Genomic DNA, 20,026 nt, shown 5'->3' with positions numbered 1-20,026 from the left:
AGTGGATGCACCTCCCAGCCCGAGCAGCCTCTTTCTGCTGTGTGTGTTGTGTGTGTGTGTGTGTGTGTGTGTGTGCCTAGTAGGAGTCGGTTTTGTAGCTTTGGTGCGCATCAGAGGTGAGCTGGGTGGTTTCTGTGGCCGATGACGGCTGCATGACGATGGGATTGCTGCCGTCTAGAAGGAAAACAGAAACAAGAAAAACATCAACGATTTAAAATAAATGTTTTTTCTTGTTTATGTTGGATGTGTTGATAACAAAATGAGCAGAAATGCAACTAATGGGAGAAAAGAGGGAAAGACGGAAAAAGATAAAAAGAAAGGAAGAAACAAAAAGATAAACCAAAAAAATCACAGAAGAAAAGAAAAAAGAAAGCTTAGAGGAGGAGCTGCGCCTCAAAGGCGGGGCTAAGTCCACCCAGCCATTTTACACAGCTGAATAGTTGCCATTGAGACTAAATTAAAGAATCAAACAACACTCCAGGTATGTTTCTGACATTATAAACATGAAGAAAAGCTCAAATAGTTGATTTTACATGACATCTGAAGCTGTAAAAACGGATATAAATCCGGTGACTTAATTTGAGATACTGTGAAACAAATTCTGACTCGTCAAAATGTAACTGAAGATATCTTGAATTATTACTCTTAAGTCACAAACTAACTTCAGATGTCTTAAATTTCCATTCACAGCAGCCAAAATAAACCCTTAGACATCCAGAATGTGATCACGGGCGTTCAGAGGAAACAGAGTTGATGGTCAGACGGCTTGCCGTAGCGTCCCGGTCCTCACCTCTCTCGTCTGCAGTCATCTGGGCCTCCAGGTCCTCAGGGGACACGTAGAACTCGGGCTCCTGGTCCATCGGCGGCCGGGGTTTACATTTACCACAGCAACAGTTACAGCAGCAGCACAGGCAACAGCAGCAGTAACAACCTGTCGCCAGGCAACAGAAGGCGAACAAAGCCTGGGGGGGCAAAGGTCACACGGACACAAATTATGTTAATCCAAAACGCTGTATTTACAGCCACAAAAAATCCCCAAATTAATCAATTAGTCATTACTAGAAATAATAAATTATGTTAAAATAAATAACTTTCAAAAGCTTAATTTGAGCAGCGCACAAAGAAAGTTACAAAAACTGTTCTTGCTCGGTTTTCTGACATTCAGCAAATAGAAATAAGTTTTGCAATTCTAACTAATCAACTACAAGAAAAGTTTAGTTTGATTTAACTTAGGACAGCGAGGGAAAAAGTTATTTTTATTATCTTTAAATATCTGTACATAACGCTTTGTAAAAGTAGGCTTTAAAGCAAGCGTTAAACTGCAGTTCCTCACAAACTATGCAGTTTGAATATTCGAGATTGTGCACAGTTTCACTCTCCAAACAAACAAAAAGGCTCAAGACTGCTTTTGGTTTGCTGAATAAGAATATTATCCTGCTTCTTGTAAATTAAAATTGCTCTCTCTTTTCATTTATTTAAATTATTACATCCCAGGAGAGAAAGAGAGAGTTTCATATTGAGAACTGGAGGAGTGTGTGGAAATGTTTGGGAAGCTGTAAAGGCCAGGAATATTTAAAGTACTTTTAAAGAGTTTCAAGCACTTCCCAAACCTTGAAAGCACCTGATAAAAATTCAAGAATTTTCAAGCACTTTCCAAACCATTTTAAGGATTCAAAGCCTCCATACAAGCCCTGGATATTGTGATGGGGAGGAAAAAGAGCAAAAGAGGCTAAAAAAGTGTTTAGGTTCTCTTCATCTACAATAAAAAACAAACTTCAAGCTGCAGTGGGTCACAGGGACGCACCTTGGCCCACCAGCTGGACAGAACGAAGTAGGTGTTGACGTTCTCCTCTCCGAACTGCTCCGCCACGTAGAGGCCCAGGGAGCCGTATTTGTCGTAGATGTTCTTTTTGGTGGGATCCACCAGGATGGAGTGAGCGTTGTTTATTTCTTTAAACTTTTCAGCTGCGTCCGGGTTGTCCGGGTTTTTGTCAGGGTGAAACTTCAGCGCCAGTTTTCTGCGAGTTAAAAAGACGAAGAAACACGTCAGATTTCTGATTCAGGCTGTTTTCTCACCTGATGGTTTGGTAGAATCAGTTTGATTGGTGACCAAGTTTGTTGCATTTTCAGCTGCTGCAGCTGCACTAAGTCTAATGACACAAACCCAACCTGTTCCCCTCCTGGCCTGTGGGGGCGCTGCACCAAGAACCACTTAAGGACACAAAGACCTCGGAAGACACTGAACGCAACTTTCTTCTTCACAAAATGGAAACAAAATGGAGTAGCATCACATTTTAGCAGTTGTAAAAAAAATTTTTTTAATCAGTCATTTATCCTGCTAATGCTAGGCTAGTGAGTTGGTTTGCTTGTATTCACCCAGAATGCCCTGCGCTGTAGTCCACTTCCTGCTTTTGGAGCAGACTCCGGTACACTTGGATTTCACATACACATTCAAACCAAACCAGAATTCACTGCGACCAAAACCAAACCGAGGTTTGTTGGCGGACTGGAGTTTGGAGTTTTGTTCCACAAAAAAAAGCGGATTTTCTACGCAAACGAACTGGTACCAAAGGATCCTCCACTATTGGCACCTTTTGATTTGTTTGGCATTTTAACCAGACCTAGGAACAAGAGTCTCACTTTTGATTCATGGCAGAATTTGAGGGAGGCCCAACTGGGTCAGGATGCTTCAGTATCGGTACCAAACATGTCTTTTCTTCTCCTGCCTTTAGTCTTGCATTTAATAACAATCCCTGTGATCTCTTTGTTGCACCACTTCACATGTGTAACATTCTCCTGTTTGCTTCTGAAATACCTCCTGTAGTCTCGTATTGATGGGACAAAAGGCTGGATGATTGCAGTTTGTGCTTTAGAAAACCCCTTACAGCTCTCTGCCTCCCTCTAGTGGAAGAAAACATCACAGCAACAGGGATTTCCTTCCCCTGTGCGTCGACATTATTGCACACCTGTAACATTTCTTGATGTCCTCTGTTGTGGCGTTCTTGTCGACTCCGAGGACAACGTAGAGCGATTCTCCTGAAGTGGACAGAGTCCTCTGCCGCTGGTGGTCCATGGTCGCTCTGCTCTCTTCTTCCCTTCTCACTCAGCTTCTCCCTTAAATAGACAAAAAACAAGCAGTGGAGGAGACATTTAATTTAAAAAATATTAAAATGTTGAAGGATGCTGTAAACAGCTACAGAATAGCAGCACATAACTGCATAATTTTCACCTCAGGCTTTATTAATACAATATTAGAAATATTGCAAATAAAAAAATTATTAATTTCCTTTTCTGATGAAGAAAATAAACATATTATTGCCTAAAACTAAGCAACAGTGTTACTTTAATGAACACTTGATTATTTGTACCAAAAGATATAAAATACATGTGAAAAAAAGTTATAAATAATGAATCCAATTAGTTGGATAGCAAAAGGTGCTTAACACACTTTTACGATTTGAATCTAACACATGAGGAGTTCTGGGTAAATCATGTTTATAGACAGTAACTTTTTTCATCTTAAATACAAAATGTCTTTATTTTCTTGCATAGTTTTGACTTAGTTATTGATCTCAGTGTTTGTTTCTAGCAAATGTTTCTTTTTTTTTTAGTCTGTTCCCTTCAGTTAACAGTCAATCAATTGCTACATTTGTATATTATTATTTGTGATTATCTTTGTAAAGCAGAAGTGGAGCCTCCTGCAAAACCAACAAGAATGCAGCTAGTGGTTTCTGGATGGTAAGTCGACAAAAAAATCACTTGTCTTTTCCAGCAGCCGTTGTCTGGCGCATAAATCCAGCTGACCCAACGTTCTGGAGTCCCACTGGAGCTGCTAAGCAACAGCGGGATTTTTTTAAATGGCTCATTTCCAGACAATAAAAGAAGCATTTAATTACTGCCAAAAAGAAACAGCTGGGAGTTTGTTTGTTTTTAAGGTCTTGGATTTTAGACGCTATTGAGACCCAAAAATGTGTGAAATGTGAATTTTATATAAATAAGAAAAATCTGAAGAAAAACCAAATCTGTATTCAGACTGAGTCAGAGAGAACCGCGGATGTGGACTGAACAAGAACCAGCCATCCTGTGAGGCGTCCGTCGGGACGCCATATGGTCAGTATTGGCCGTCATGCACTTCCTGTGTTACTTCTGAAGATTAACCAGAAGTAACACCGATTCTCCGCCCTCCCTCAGCCAGGATTACCCAATGAGGACAATTCATCAGGAGTGCTGGTATTACCGGCACACTGACACCGTTCTGGTGTGTGTGAACGATCGCGTCTGACCCGCTCACACAGGAGGCTTCACACAGTGGCCAATCACATTTCAGCTGGCCAACGGGAGACTTTCCACCAACTTTCTATATCTTAACTTGTTTTCACAGGCAGACAAAACTATAGAAGTAAGGAAAACATGTACGTCTGAATAAAGAGGTTGAAGTTTGTTTAAAGTAATATTTAAAATTTAATTGGATTTGGGATGGACAAACTCCTCTGTCTGGGATGATGTCGCAATAAATCAATTAATTGCAATAATAAAACTACCTCATTAATTCCATTTTACATGATTTATCATTTCTCTCTTCCTACCAAAAGCTAAATGGTAAAAGTCTTCAGTGTTTTGGTCTCACATAATTTACTTCATAATTCATTTTGTTTGTTGTTTCTCTTGTTTTTGTTTATTTATCCTGGATGTTTAAAATGTCTCCAGTGTTAAATGTTCATTAGAATTGAAAGTTTGAATCAGCAAAGTGCCCTCATTGCTATAACCGACATAAAGTAAACACAGCTGCTGTAAACACGCAGCAAACGAAATGCTGCTCTGAGCTCCGACTGATCCGTTTCTACTGCAGCTCAAACCGAACACCAGCATAAAACTGTTTCGAAATGCAGAAACGACACAGATAAAAAGATAGACGGGTTCCTGTTCGAGCTCATCTAACCTCACTACCAACTGAAGGTGACGCAGAATGACTTTGTGTTCGGCTCCTCAGAGGCAACAACGAATGAAACGCTGCTACAAAATGATGCGATGAGCAGCGATCCATGAGTCTGAAGCAGTGCTGGATAGTAAATCAATAATAATATACATTATGATAGACACGTGATCAAATTCAATAGGCAATACATCTGATTGAATATCCAATATCGTTACTTTCCTGACTGAGTCATTTATCGCTCACAGTCTGGTGAAATCAACCCACTCACTCGTTCTCTGGTTATCTAGCAACCGCCTGCTGTTGTGGAGTCTCAAGTTTTTCCACTCAGCATTATAATTGCTAAAAAGTAAAATACAACATGGAGTGAAAACTGGATAAAATGTCACACCACTAGTTTGATAGCATTTCAGGTATTAAAAACAAAAAGCTTATCAATAATTATCAATAATAAAAGTGCGGCCCGGGGACCATTTGTGGCTTTTGAGTTAATTTTGTGTGACCAACAATTTAAGAACGGCACAAATTTAGCCATCCAACACTGCATCAGTCATTATTTAGGTAAACTGTTGATGACATTTGAAGCAAAACTAATTTAATTTAAAATTCTAGCAAAGCAAAACATTAGCTTCATGTTTGACACAGAGATTCACCCTCCGCTGGCTGAAACGGCCAGTCCAATTCATTAGCTGATGGTGAATCGGCACTCTGTCAGCATTCACTCCTTGGTTTTCTTAATGGATGCAGACACGTTAACAGCGTGGCACAAAGGAGGAATAATCTGGACTAAAGCAACCTGGAACGACTGCATCTAGATTTACTTTCTTTTCCTATTATCCATAATGACTGCAGGGGAATTTTATTAAATTCATTTTCAGATCCATGTTGAGATAAGCTCAGAGTTTTATGATTCTATGTCAGTCTTTTTACTTATTGGAGTCTAATGGTATAAATTTTATACTATTTTGCTTCTTTTAGGTTTGTGCCATTAATTGTTGTGAGATCACTTTATTGCTCCTTATTCTTTGCATTACCAATATTTGTGCAGTTTTGTTTTATAAATGGCTGTGAATCTAAAAGTAACTTGTATTTAGAGCTGCTCTTCGTCTCTTTCTGTCTTTTAATTCATCTTTTGCTATTTAAAGTTTGGGTTTTTGTTGCTGACAGTCGGAAGTCGCAGCTGTTGTTGAACTTCGCCCAAGTTCATGTCAGCTGCATGTGACTGCAGCATCACATGCACTGATTGGCTTTAACTTTCAGATTTCATGACACTTCCTTCACATCCTACTGGGATATGAAACTTTTCTAACCAGCTGAGGCCAAATCTGTACACATGATTTTTACTTTTTTCTAATAAATGACAAGTTACAACTAAAGAAACATAATTGCACATTCATTTTAGACTTTAAAATATCTAAAAGGAACTAGGGCTGAAACGATTAATCAGATTGATTATGATTAATCAGTTATCCTAACAATCATGTGCTAAGTTAGTATTCAAATAATCATTAATATAAGTACAGAAACTCTAAAAACAACCATTTGCTAAAAGAACAATACAGTCACAGTATTAATTAAGCCAAAACTGTACAAAAATATTTACATTTTGCATTTAAGATTAAAAAACCCCCAATGTCTGTAAACATGTTCTACCCAGAACTCACCTGGTTCTATTTCTGTAAATAAATATCTGATGAAGCACTTATTGGTTTCCAACTTTTAATCAACTAATGAAAAAAAGTAACAGATCAGCCTACACTGCATCTATTAGTTAAGGTAACAATGCAGAAAATGTTGATAATCAAGCGTACCCTAAATGATAAAAGGATTATTTTGTCATTTAAAAAATTAATTCACTCATTTGTTCATTTGAAATTTTAATGTATTTCTAAGACTTATGTAGTTACATCAAAAATAATCAAAAAGTGTCAGGTTTTTTATTTGATTAATCGTCAGAATGTTTGATAACTCAAATAATAGTTATCTGCTGCCCTGAAAGAAACCAGCTGTTTAGCTTCACTGCATTAAAAAAAACCCTGAGTGTGGTTGGACAATAAATAATCTGGAAAGAGAAACAATAAAATCTAAAAAACAAAATGTCAACACTTCTGTTATTTACTCACATGCTCTTGTTCCTTTTAAAACTGAAACTGAATGTTAAAAAAGTGGTTTAAACCCCACATACAGGGAAATTTTAACGACAAGAACTGCAGAAAAGATTTACAAAAGGTTCCTTGATATAATCAAATAGAAAATAAAGGGATTACAAGACAACATCACCCTTGCCTACACTCATCAAAGAGAGCATGATGTGGGTTGTATTTATAGCTTCTATATGATGGGATTTTGTTTTGGTGCATTTTATTTGTCACTTATTCCCATTTCCGACTGATTGGTGCATTTTCAGTGACAGCTACTGAGGGAATAATGTGTATATTACATATAACTGAGTAATTTATAGGAAATCTGAATATCCTGGATAGTGAAATCTTTCAAAGATAGGAAAATACCTGCAGATCTAGATGAATAATCGGCTTTAAAAAGGTTTTTTTATATTCGTGAATTATTTCGATCATGAATTCAAACAAAACAAAGCCAGTGACGTTTCCTGCTGCTCTGTAACAGCTGAAAAGGCAAAACATAAACATTAAAACCATATTTATCCATCAGCTTAAATGCACCTGTCTCTCCTAATGTTTCAAACACTGACGTCAGCTGAGACATCAAAAGCATAAATCCAGATTTATCTCCCAACTACTGCAGGTTACTGCAAGAACTAAACCTGTCAGACTGAAAGCAGGGATAGTCCGAAATGTAGTTATAACTCAAATATTTGAGGAGCGAACCAAAAACAGGTTGGTTCAGGGATCAAACTGCGGTTAAAGCGGATAATCTCCAACCACCGCATCAAACGAAAGCAACCAGCATCCATGTTTGTTAACCGGGGTGTTCAGCTCGTCCATATCCTTGCCTGCATTTAGCACTTTGCTCGCTAACTAATCCAAGGGCAGCAAAGCTGGCTAATGTTAGCCCCGCTTGGCTAACTCTGTGCGTTTCCTACCTCTTTCTCTCCAACCGGAGTGGTTTGGCTGTTGTTGTTTTCCTTTTTGAACGAAGCCAACTTGGAGTTTTATTGTTCTCGCATCTCAGTTTTCGCTTCGCTCTCTGGCGCTAAAGCATTCCAAGAGAAGGCAGCAGCAGAAAGTACCGCCGAGCTAACGGCTACACCGGGTGGGAGCGACCTGTCAGTCCGTGACAGCTATCCCCAGGAAAACTCCTCCCACAATATGGTAAGCCGTTAGCGTCAACAATAAGTCGTAAAACCGAAGTTATGACATTTCAAGTCAATTAGACTTTTTTGTGTATTCCCTTGTTATTTATTCAACTTTATGAATATAAGTGCACATTAACATAAATCCAAGATGTAAAAAAGACCAAAACAAAACGATAAATGAACTATAAAAGAATGTACTGAGGTAAGAAAAGCTTACTTTCTGTGAGAATAAATCTGCTCAATATATTAAAAATTTTGCATTCACATATAATAACAGTTTGTTCATAACAGTTGTATTATTAGGCATTAGCCGTGTTTTGACCTGTACGTAAAGCACATTATTTACTCATTAGAGTGACTGGTTAATGTAAATTATGATAAAATTTGCCATACTTATATATCTAAGTACATTTAAATATGTGAAAAACTTTGAATAATATAAATTACAGCATTTAATTTCCCTTTTGAATCGATGACGTGTTTTTGAAATTTAATTGTATTATTATTGATGGTGAGGCTTGCCATAAAACTCTGAAAGGCGTGCGCATCCACTCACAGCAGGCGCGTTCGCGATGAACAGGAAGTTCACTCATTCTACGCAAGTGGCGTCACAGTCAGACGCGGCGGAGAGAAAACTTCTGAGATATTTCAAGATTTAGCCGCAAGTATTTAAAAGTAAGTTTTTAAAATGCTAAGTTTGTTGTTTTTAAAGGAGTCTTATGTGTGTGTTTATTTCGTTAAACAACTTAAGGTAGTTATTCTGCAAGACTCCGGCCTTTAGTCGTTCATCTGTTTAGCCTTGTCATGGGCTAACGTTAGCATCGACAACCAGAACTACACACAGCTAACGACAACTTCGTGGCTTAACTGTTAAAATGTTATTTAGTCAAGTTAAAGGAAGACATTAACTAAATCAAATCATCAGGTGTTAGTCAGAAGATAAAACAGAAAACATTTGATAGCGAGCTCTGGAAAGCTAACTTTAACAGCATTGTTCTTTATCTGTAGGCTTAGAAAGTTGTTCAGGACTAAAAAGTATTTTTTTTTCAGTCAAGGACGTGTGTTTAAGGTAAGCAATATTTTTCCTCGCAGAAAACGTGCGTCGAATAGTTACTTTCAGTTAGGACCTTATTGCACTGAAAAACAACTTCAACTGGGTCATTCCCTGAAATCTGGGTTTTATCAACAACCCCGGCCGTAGAATCCAATATGGCGGCCCGCAAATAAAACCAAATGATCCAGCTGTAAAAAAACTAAACAAAAAATTTCCAATTTAAGTTTAACAAATTAACAAAAGGTCTAACCAAACACCAAGCTGACGTCATTGACTATAAGTTGTGATGAATAGGGGAAAATTAACAGATTTTAGTAGGATTTGGTAGATAACGAGGAGGTGGTGCTTAATTATGGACAGAAGTGATTACAACATTTTTGATCTCTAATAAAATCATAATTATTTAACTGGAATATGAATGAATAATTTAAAACTTTTTGTCTTTTTATTTATTTATTTTTGAACATTTAAAAACTGCACAGTCAGCAGTTTGGACCAAGATGGCAGCTGGTTCTGTAAATGAGATGACCTCAGAAATCTGACATGCTGTTGCTGTGTTTTTTCCCTCAGTTTGGGAGTGAAGATGTCGTCAGGTGCTCTGTTTCCGAGTCTGGTCAGCGGCTCCAGGGGAAGCTCCAGCAAATACCTAGTGGAGTTTCGTGCTGGTAAAATGAGCCTGAAGGGGAACACGGTTACACCCGACAAACGCAAGGGCTTGGTGTACATCCAGCAGTCCGATGACTCCCTGATCCATTTCTGCTGGAAGGACAGAACCACCGGGAACGTTGATGATGTGAGGATTTTATCTTTAAATTAAGCCAATAATTTAAAACACACATTCAGTGAAATCTGAAATGTTTATTACTTTCATGATGTGATTGGAAATGATTTTACGATAATCTGAAACTAAATTAAACCAAAATAATTTCCTTACCTTCTCGTTACTGGAGATGTTTTGATGCGTTTTGGTGTTAGTTGGCAAACAGTCAGGCTTTGATTCTTGTTTTAGAAACATAACACAGAAAACTGTCCCAGGATTTAATGATTTTTATTTATTTATTTTTTTGCAATCAAAATTCCTGATTGTGGTGGTACTCTAGGAATATTTGCAAGGACCTGAGCAATATTTGAGATAAATTTCCTTATTTAAATGTTGTTTTTTTTTTATGTTTATAACGTGACATGAAGTAAAGTTGAGGCAGCAGTGTAAGAAATACTGCCACCTGCAGGTTGGAGTTAGCATTTCTTAAACCCAAACTTTTTGACAATTTCTGTGTAAAATTTGCAGTAAACTCTATGCATTAGAAAAAAAAATCAGGCATTATAGTTATTTTTTTTACCTGAATTTCTGCCAAAAAATGAAGTGGCTGATATAAATAATAAAGTTATTAAACTATATCTGACCTCTGGCTTTTTGTGATTTAAAAAATATATATTTTTATTTTTGCAAACAAAATTGGTGCTGCTTTAAGAACATTTACAAGGACTTAAAATACAATATTTTTGCAATTAATTTATTTAAATGTGGTTTCATTGTTACTCACCATATCTATTTGTAATGTGTTAAGGCAGAAGCAGCAGTGAAGTAGAAGAAATACTGCCACCTGCAGGCGGGAGTTAACATCACATGAACTCAATGTTTTTGACCGTTTTGTTTTTGCAGAAAATTTAGAATAAACTCATAGCAAGAAAAATGCTGGGTGATTTTCTGCAAAAACTCAACAGACTAATGTAAATTATGAATAATTTTTGGGTTGAGTTTTTTGGGGGGCTTGAGTTCGAGGCTTATTTTCCAGGAGAACTAAACCAGAACTGAAATGTCCTGCAGGACCTGATCATCTTCCCTGACGACTGTGAGTTTAAGAGAGTGAACCAGTGCACCACGGGACGCGTCTATGTCCTGAAGTTCAAGGCTGGCTCCAAAAGGCTCTTCTTCTGGATGCAGGTGGGGAGACGCTGCTAATTTGTTGGATGGAAATCTAAGTGCATATAAGAGACGACTAACATTTCAAACTGTCAACTCAGGAGCCCAAAACGGACAAAGATGAGGAGTTCTGCCGTAAGGTGAACGAGTTCCTGAACAACCCTCCGATTCCTGGCGCTCCGGGCAGCGGAGGCGGCAGCGGCCACGAGCTGTCGGCGCTGGGCGGAGAGGGCGGCCTGCAGAACCTGCTGGGGAACATGAGCCACAACCAGCTGATGCAGCTGATCGGTCCGACGGGGCTCGGTGGACTGGGTGAGGCACTCTGAGTAACGCTTCGGGTTTCACCAGCTGCATCTCTGCTAGCCATAGAATTGCGCAAAGTGAAATTAAGAAAATACATTTGCTTAATATAAACAAAAAGTTTTTTGGATGAAAAGTTTTTACGCTTGGATGCGGTGGTTTTTCAGCCGTAAGGAAATCGATGTCACAAAATTACAATAAAAACTTTTTTTTCCCCCCGTCACTTGCTGAACATCCTAACGGAGTCACTTTTTTCTGATTTCTTTTCCTTCATCACCATGTTTTATTAGTTTTGGCTTCACCAGCTGGGGAAGTGAATTCCTGCTGAAGTCGATGTTGCTATGATGATTGTGATATATTGTCCAGGCCTGATGTAAAGCCTGAACGCTTCAACAGAGCAGCTTTTATAGATTTGTTCTGGTTTGTGTAAGGAGGCCTGGGAGCGCTAGCCGGACCTGGACTGGCGAATCTGCTAGGCAGCGGCGGCCCGCCCGCCAGCAGCTCCTCATCCAGGTTAGACCTCACCTCTGCATCGTTACGACTTCCTCCTCTAGCGTGACGCTAACGCTCGGTCTCCATGCTAACCGCAGCTCTAGAAGCCAAGCAGCCACGGCCACCTCTTCTTCATCTGCTGCAGCCCCCAGACTGAGCTCCACCCAGGCACCGGCCACGCCTACGCCTCCTGCCGCCTCCGCTCCTGCCACGACTGCTGCTGCTGCCCCCACTACTCCAGGTACAACCGCCTTAGGTTGTCTCACACTGCAGGTCTCGATGCTCAATTTTGATTATTTACATCGTCGAACTAATTAATCTGACTTCTGTGTGAACTGTTTACGACCCCAGTGTATCTCTCTGTTTACCAAATTAATGGATGCCGTCATCTATGGATTGATTTAAAATTTAAGTTGTTTTCACGTGAAAGTCCAGTAGACTCGGTTCACTTGGGAACAAAACTGCAACATTTGCCGTGTTTTCTGTTTTAAATCGACTGTCTGTCCTGAACTCTACTGTTTTTTCCCCGTTTGCAGCTCCAGCTCAGGCCCCTGTGACGCCGGCCTCCGTTGGTAGTCCTACTCCTCACCAGCCCATCCAGCTCAGCGACCTGCAGAGCATCCTGGCCAACATGAACGTTCCTGCAGCTGCTGCAGCGCCGCAGGGATCTGCAGGTCAGCGGGTCGTCGGGTTCGCTCTGCTGCTGCTGCAGGGAGACCGATGGCGCTCCAGCTAACGGTGTGGTTTGTCTCCTGCAGTGGATCTGGCGAGCGTTTGCACCCCGGAGATGATGGCTCCCATCCTGACCAACCCTGAAGTCCAGCAGAGGCTCCTCCCCTTCCTCCCCAGCGGAGAGAGCTTGCTGCAGAGCCGAGGAGATCCAGAACACCCTGAACTCGCCGCAGTTCCAGCAGGTAGAACCAGACCAGGACATGGACGGTTCTTCATCTGTTTGGTTTGGTTCTGACTCTGGTTTCTGTCTGACTTCAGTCCATGAGCATGTTCAGCAGCGCTTTGGCATCGGGGCAACTCGGCCCGCTGATGAATCAGTTCGGTCTGTCGGCTGAAGCTGTGGACGCTGCTAACAGGGGAGGTAGGACAAACACACTGCCTTACATCATGGAACGTTTTATTTTTCTAAATTTAACGCATTCATCCATCTATTTTTTTTAGAAATCTGGTCTTTCTGCGTCTCAGACATGTTTCTGTTTCCTCCTCAGACGTGGAAGCGTTTGCCAGGGCCATGCAGGCCAGCAAAGGAGACTCCAAAGAGAAGAAAGAAGATGATGAAGACATGAGTCTAGATTAGAGACCAGCCTGCCAAGTCCCACATCTCTCTACTTTTGTCTACTTTTCTTCCCACTTCAGCATTGTCTTAAATGTTTTTGTATACCAAAGGCAATGTTTCTACTCCATGTAGACGTCTCTCTTGCTGTGACCAACCTTAAGTTTTGCTTTCTGCTCTTGAAGTGCTGTTGGCTTTTTGGGACTAGATCTTTATTAAAATGCAAATTGAAAAACACTCAAACGTCTTAATTTTATATGAAAAAGACTTTATTCAAACAAGTGAGGGCTGGGAGCGGCAGCTTATTCTTTGAGTTATTTTTAAAAATGTTAGCATACAAAAAAGCTTAATTTTCATGTTACATGGGTTCAAAAATAAAAGGGGTGCAGATAATGAGTTTGTTTAAAAAAAGTAACAGAATAATTATAGAGAAGGCGTAAGTTAAGATCAAAATTACTAGTTTGCAGAGATTTTTTTTGTGACAAAAAAGAAAATTTTCTTACATTTACAAAAATATAACAGCTTATTTAACTTAGCTCAATTAAAAAAACAAATTTTCTATGTATTTCACCAGTTCATGAAGCCCTATTGTCATAAATATTAATATATGGAAGTTGCAACATAACACTTTCATGATGTATTGCAAAATTGGAGCATTGTTTTACATTTTAATTTTAACTCAGTGCATCTTTACGTGAAACCAGTAATTACAGACATAGCACAAAAAACGTGAAAATATAAAATATGCTTATTTTTCTCCCCCAAAGAATAAAATAAATATTAATATATATTTTAAATTAGCTACAGTAGCATGACACCCACCACCAGTATTTTGTGAAGGCTCTACATGTGAGGGCAGCCTCGGGTTCCGACGGCGCCGTGAACAGACAGCGGCTCAGACAACGGCACGGGGCGACGGTTGATGCCAACATGGCGGAAACAGCCGTGGAAAACGGGAAACCCGGTAGGATGGCTGGCCGTTGTGACGCCACCTGGCGGACAAAAGAAAGTTTACCCAGTGATTAGAGAAACAGGAGTGTGTGTTATTTCATTTTTGAAGTTGTTCCTTTGAGCAAAATAACTTTTTTAATGGTAAGAAGCAAAAGGAGGAGGAAAATCTGCCTAATAACCGTTAGAAGATTGCTTTTTTTGAAGCAGGAGGACCCAACCACTCAAAGCAACACGATCTTCGTAAATACTTTAAGGTGCAGTCCCTCCAGGTTTTAGCTAATTGTTGCTGCCGCTAGTCTGAAGGAGCTGAGCATGAAGATGTGGGGAGGTGTATGAATTTAGATTTTTTAAAATCCCAGCCACAGAAATAAATATTCATTATGTGTGAGCATTAGCAGACACTCTGTAAAGACCAAGAGGAAACTGCAGAGAACTGTGATATTGTACTCACTCGGTGCTCCTCCAAGGTACACGGTAGCTTTGGTCCCTGCAGAACGGTTCTGTTTGGGGCCTGCGCTCTGCTTGGCGGTGACATCCACAACCAACTTCAGAACGTTGTTCCTCTTCTCCACTGGAAGAACACATCAGCATTAACAGAGCGGCCGTGTCTGGGGAAGACGTCTGGTTTCTGTAAACCCACCTTTGATTGTGTGCCAGCGTCTGTTACACAGAGGCTCTTCAGGCATTAGCGAGGTAGAGAATTCACCTTTGCCACTGATTACCAAAACAGTCACCTGGACACAAAAACGTCTTCCTCAGTTTTGGTTTTAGGATTTCTTGAACTTCCTCCTGCTGTTTCTCTTCTGCCTAGTGAAACCTTAACCCACCTCTCCCTGGCTTAGGAACAGCTCAGGTATTGGTCAGATGAAGTTCCGGCGTACAACAGCAGCCCAGAGTCTGAAGCGGGTCGAACTTCCAGCTGGATGTCTAGGTCCCGACCCAGAACCAGAGAGTCATCTGCCAGGAGGCGGAGACACGTCAGTCGGTGCATGCTCTGAGCAAAAAGGTTTTAAACGGCTGAAACCAGGAAAAGAGGGTAGCTACCGATCTTCAGGTGTCCGCCCTGTTTGGAGAAGTAGACTCCAGGTTGTAGAGGGTTCTGGAAGCACGGAACCGCCCCCTGGCTGAACGATGGGCTTCCTGCAGGAAATGCGTTCAGCTTCAGGTCCTTGACGCATCCGATGAAACCGTCAAAACGTTTCGGCTGGAGACACAAACAGTGAGAATGATGTCTGATGAACCTTTTTAACTTTATTTCTGTCTCAAACTTAAGATAATCAGAACATAGCCAGTAATCCTCAGTGGGATTTAAACTCTCATGGTCTTTTTTACCCCATCAGTTTTTTTTTACTCTGCGCACGGTCCACCAGAGTCTCATTGACCCCGTGTGCGCTTGGTTTCGGAAACTGACGGTCTGCTGTCTGTCACACTAAGACTGCGGAAAAGTTAAAGAAGAGCTATTGTTTGGTTCATTGTCCTGTTGGTGACCCAGTTAGGGTCGGACAAAAGGCCTCACGCTTGACTCTGGAATATGTAAACCTGACCCGGTTTCTAAGGGTGTTTGCAGACCTGACAGTCCAGTAGACTCAGTTCATTGCAACATTTGTTGCATTTTCACATTTTGCGCCGTGACAAATGATCCAGACCCTTTGAGCAACCTGTTCCCCTCCTCGCCTGTGGCGGCGCTGCACCAAGAACCATCGAAGGAAACAACAAAAAAACCTCTGAAGAAGACAATGAGCGCAACTTTATTCTTCACAAAACGTGAAAAAATGGAATGGTATCAGATTTTCACTGTTGTAGGATTTCTCTTTAGTCGTTGGCTAAAGACCTCGAGCCATTTTTCCTGCTAGCTTGTATTTACCCATAATGCCCTGTGTTGTAGACACGTCCTGCTTTAGGAGCGGTCTCCAGTTCGCTTGGCGTTCACATATGCATTTGAACAGAACTAGAGTTCACTTCAACCAAACAGATTTGCAGGTGAACCAGAGTTTGCCTTTTTGGTCCAATTTTGCATTCAGTTCTTCCCAAATGAACTGAACTTTATGTGCTGACAAAACTGGAGCGAAAATGGACTCAACCAGGCTGGGTGAAAGCACCTTATGCAGATAACTTAAACTGGTAAAATGAAAAGGTCCTTTTTTGGAAAAAATACAATTCCTGAAACAGACATTTCACCGTACTTTGACTCCACCAGACATGGAAAGTAATAAAATAACGTTAATATTTTAACATATCCTGAGTGGTGAAAGTTAGCTGTGTGAGCTTTGAAATCAGTGAACCTTGACTGAAGCCGGGACTCCTCCGATGAATAACGGTCCACTGATCCGGATCTTTCCGGCTCCGGCTATCTTCTTAGCTCGGCTGCTGATTCCATCCACCGTCAGACTGATTTTATTCCCTTCATGCTTAATGAAAACCTGCGACAGAGAAACATCTGGTGAGCCCATTTCTGAAGCGATACTTTCATGATTTTCCCTAATAATGCGATCGACGAGTTCAGGGGTTTCAAGCTGCTAGTGGCTCTTAATAACTTTGGATAAAAATCAAAAAGAACAGCTGATGTTTTTAAATGTACAACTTGTGTTTGTTAAAATGTCTTACCAGTTTATTTATTTCTACAATAAATAACAACGCTAAAAGTATTAGCAATGGGTTTTTAGATGAATTTTTCTTGTCTTTGTGTTGGAATCTATTTTTATGCATGCTTTATAAAAAGTGTACCAACTTTCTGGAAGTATTTTGAAGTATGTAAAAAAGTAACCTGGTTTAATGTAGTTATTTGTATTTTTAAGTACATATCTTGCAAGGAAGACCTTACCGGGTGCCACCGCTCGTCGTCGTATTTGTTCAAACTCCGCACTTTGACATTATTCCTGGCTGACTCCACTGAGAGGATCAGGTGACCTTGAGGACGCTGAGCAACATGGCCGCTCCGCCATGCTGCCTGCCGGCTGCGTACAGAACGCAGCCGTCAGAGGAGTTGATCTTCACCTCCAGCGACAGATGAGAACTGAGGAAAAATCAGTTTAATTAGTGAGTATTTAGGGCCTTTTAATCCCTTTTAAGAGTATTTTTACTACACTGTACTTCTGTTACTTTAGTTAGTTTATTATGAAGTGAAACAAACATGTTTTAACCAAAGATTCACCAGAAACACACACACACAGTTTTGGTTAAAGTTTCATCAAATTTTTTTATTCAAAGAAACTGATTTGAAAAAAAACTTCTATTTTCTGATTTTATTTTTTGTTACTTATATGAATTACTGTTATTTTCCTTCTTAAAATACCAAAATTTCCACATAACTTTATATTTTGATCTGTCTGATTACGTAATTTTATAATATTAAAGAATTGATCATTTGACCAGTTACTCAGTTGCAGACTTTTTTTTACTCTTTCTTGGACGACTACTTTCTATTTTTACTTGAGTATAATTTTTCCGTACTCTGCTCATTATATAGGAGTAAATTTCTGCAAAAGTTCAGATTTTGAATTTTGTCATAAATTTTCTAAAGAACAATTTATCAAAAAATTTTACAATTTGCAAGAAAAAACATGCAAATGTTTTTCCTTTCATTAGAAAAAAATCTAATCAGAATTAGTCTCAAAATTTCTGTTTTTCCTGCAAATTTTTTCACTTTTGAACCAAAGAAATTTCAAAGTATTTTTTTCTAAAAAAATTCTGAAATTTCACACTTACATGGATCTGACCACTGGATCAAATTTCTGGTAGCTGTGGGCGGAGCCGCTGAAGTGCGTCGCTCTGCTCTCGGGGTGCGACAGCTCCCCCTGGCAGGACTCCCTGGTACTGCGGCTGCGAGATCTCGACGGCTTCTTTTGGTTCCCCTGAGACAGAAACGTGTATACCGTTTCTTAAAGCGGCGGTTCCTTTTTACCTGGAGGAGCAGAGCGATCGTGTGTTTGTGCTCTACCTTTTGTTTGCGTCTCGGCTCCTCTGCGATGATCTGCTGAGGTTTTTTAGCTGCTGGACACGTCAGAACAGCGTTTTTGTTTTCGTTCACCTTCACCAGGTTCTCCACCATTTGATCACCTTCCCTCCTGAAGGCAAGAATCACACACACATTTCACCTTTTGGTTCTGCAGGCCCGTCATCCTACTTACATGCTAAGGCAGCAAATTTTGCAGTTTGGCAGGCTGTGTTATCATAAAATCGGTTTTGTCCAACTGTCCATAACTACATTATGGATATCTAAAAAATAATCTAACTAGACAAAACTACATTTTAACAATTCATAATGATAAGAAATCTGCATCCCGACGAATGAGAATAATAATTCAATATGTTCAATTATATTTTGACAAGTCAAAATTCAATTCAAATTTAGAAATACTTTATTGATTCCAATTGGAAATTAAACAAATTAATTTAATGCATACAATTGAACACCACTTCAGAAATCTGTTAAGTCACTTCCAACAATATCTCTCAAATATCTGGAATTAAACTGGTAAAACTGTTTTTATGTTTAAACAGCCTGCCATATTCACTCAAAATCAAAAGCTGTAGGGCTTTTCTAACCTCTTTATGATGACATTGCTGATGCATCCTGTGAGGTTGTCGGCGGTTTGCTGAGGTAATCCTCCCAGGAAGGTGACGTCCTCAGGACCCGTGTAAGCGGCGGCTTCGTGTTCATCTTAACGGCATTCCTCTCCACTACATCGTCCATTAAAAGATAAAACCTGCGGAAGCCGACAGTCAGCAAACACTTGTAACAACAAAACAGCTTCAGATTTAGATTCACAAGTCTTTAAGGAACAAGTCCAAGTCAAATTACTAACAACTAAAATGGTTTTGTGTCTTCTAGGTCACCAAATTGCATGATTTCAGGTTTGGACTGTTTGTCCTCAGACTTAAGTTATTACATTAGCATAAAAAAAAAAAACACCTTTAACCAGTCAGGTTTATTTGTGCAGCACACTTCAGTAAACAAGCAGTTCAAAGTGCTTCACATCATAAAACCATGGGAAACCATTAACAATATCAAGTACCGCCATCAACATCAATACATCAAATATGTTTATCAATGTTCAGTTTATTGCGGTCCAAAAGTAACTTATTCAGCGTTTTCTTTCACCATCCAAAAAACCTCTGAAGGCTGCTTCATATTATTTAAAGCACTTATGAAGTACAATGTAAGTATTTATGCTTATATTAAATAGAACAAGATTTAAATTAGTTAATGCTGAATTTCTTCACCAGTAAAAACTACAAAAATTGCTAAATGCGGTAAAACGGGTAAAAGAAGGGGCTGTGGAGCTAAAACATAAAGGAATTAAAACAAAAGCACCTCTTCATATACTCCATAAATTACTGATTTAAATGTGAAAAGAAAATATTTAAAATCATGTCCACTGAGGACACGTCCAGCCCAAAGTGTCTGGTAATGTTGGCAGGAAGAGAACGTCGGTTTATACTAACACCCATAATATTCCACCGCATCTTTTCACAGGAAAACATTACAGCAGATGTAGTCTGTAAACCGGCATCCTTTCACTCTTTAGTACAAGAGATTAAAAATGGCTCTAGGACTCAACTCAAGTCTGAAGACGTATTTTTGCAACATTAGGATAATAAAAACCATCTCTGGCCGACTTACCCACTGCGGCTAATGTAGAATGCAACGTTGTGGCTGTTGTTGTCGTTGTACGTCTTCTGAGTCTTAACCTCTGAGTTGTTCACCCTCAACACAACGTTGCCCTTCTGCAAAGAGACTTGGCAGATTCCGTCCTGCAGCCACGGATGGAAAACAGTTTCTGAGTTAATAGAAAGGAGAAGCAGGAAAGACC

General features: G+C 39.8%; 2 protein-coding genes and 1 pseudogene across 2 annotated transcripts in view; 1 reads left to right on the top strand and 2 right to left on the bottom strand.

Annotated features, from left to right (window-relative positions):
* Nucleotides 1-63: 63 nt before the first annotated feature.
* LOC129377140 (dnaJ homolog subfamily C member 5-like) lies at nt 64-8,182 on the bottom strand. The gene is made up of 5 exons (XM_055056900.1): nt 7,995-8,182; nt 2,967-3,114; nt 1,805-2,018; nt 791-962; nt 64-174 (listed from the first exon to the last, which is right to left on the bottom strand). Exons 2-5 carry the CDS (start codon nt 3,071-3,073, stop codon nt 77-79), a joined length of 591 nt encoding a protein of 196 aa, XP_054912875.1. The 5' UTR covers nt 3,074-3,114; nt 7,995-8,182; the 3' UTR covers nt 64-76.
* A 602-nt stretch (nt 8,183-8,784) lies between these two features.
* Nucleotides 8,785-13,499, top strand: LOC129377070 (proteasomal ubiquitin receptor ADRM1-like; annotated as a pseudogene).
* A 14-nt stretch (nt 13,500-13,513) lies between these two features.
* lama5 (laminin, alpha 5) overlaps nt 13,514-20,026 on the bottom strand; it is a 72,038-nt gene continuing 65,525 nt past the window's right edge. Inside the window, 14 exon segments of the mRNA XM_055056784.1 lie at nt 13,514-14,254; nt 14,665-14,784; nt 14,854-14,947; nt 15,041-15,063; nt 15,066-15,170; nt 15,258-15,417; nt 16,496-16,633; nt 17,035-17,123; nt 17,126-17,226; nt 17,919-18,064; nt 18,151-18,277; nt 18,759-18,855; nt 18,858-18,919; nt 19,837-19,967. Of these exon segments, the coding sequence (XP_054912759.1) occupies nt 14,106-14,254; nt 14,665-14,784; nt 14,854-14,947; nt 15,041-15,063; nt 15,066-15,170; nt 15,258-15,417; nt 16,496-16,633; nt 17,035-17,123; nt 17,126-17,226; nt 17,919-18,064; nt 18,151-18,277; nt 18,759-18,855; nt 18,858-18,919; nt 19,837-19,967 (1,542 nt within the window). The 3' untranslated portion in view covers nt 13,514-14,105.

The sequence above is a fragment of the Poeciliopsis prolifica genome, unplaced genomic scaffold (assembly GCF_027474105.1).
Source record: "Poeciliopsis prolifica strain line A6 unplaced genomic scaffold, Auburn_PproV2 SCAFFOLD046, whole genome shotgun sequence".
In the NCBI taxonomy this organism is placed as follows: Eukaryota; Metazoa; Chordata; class Actinopteri; order Cyprinodontiformes; family Poeciliidae; genus Poeciliopsis; species Poeciliopsis prolifica.
Note: the sequence above shows the minus strand (reverse complement) of the source record. Positions and strands in the feature narration are given on the sequence as shown.

Coding starts and splice junctions, on each gene's coding strand:
- LOC129377140 (XM_055056900.1), bottom strand. CDS start 3,073: ATGGACCACCAGCGGCAGAGGACTCTGTCCACTTCAGGAGAATCGCTC. Junction 2,019..2,966: donor GACATCAAGAAATGTTACAG/GTGTGCAATAAT, acceptor TTTAACTCGCAG/AAAACTGGCGCTGAAGTTTC. Junction 963..1,804: donor TGTCCAGCTGGTGGGCCAAG/GTGCGTCCCTGT, acceptor TTGCCCCCCCAG/GCTTTGTTCGCCTTCTGTTG.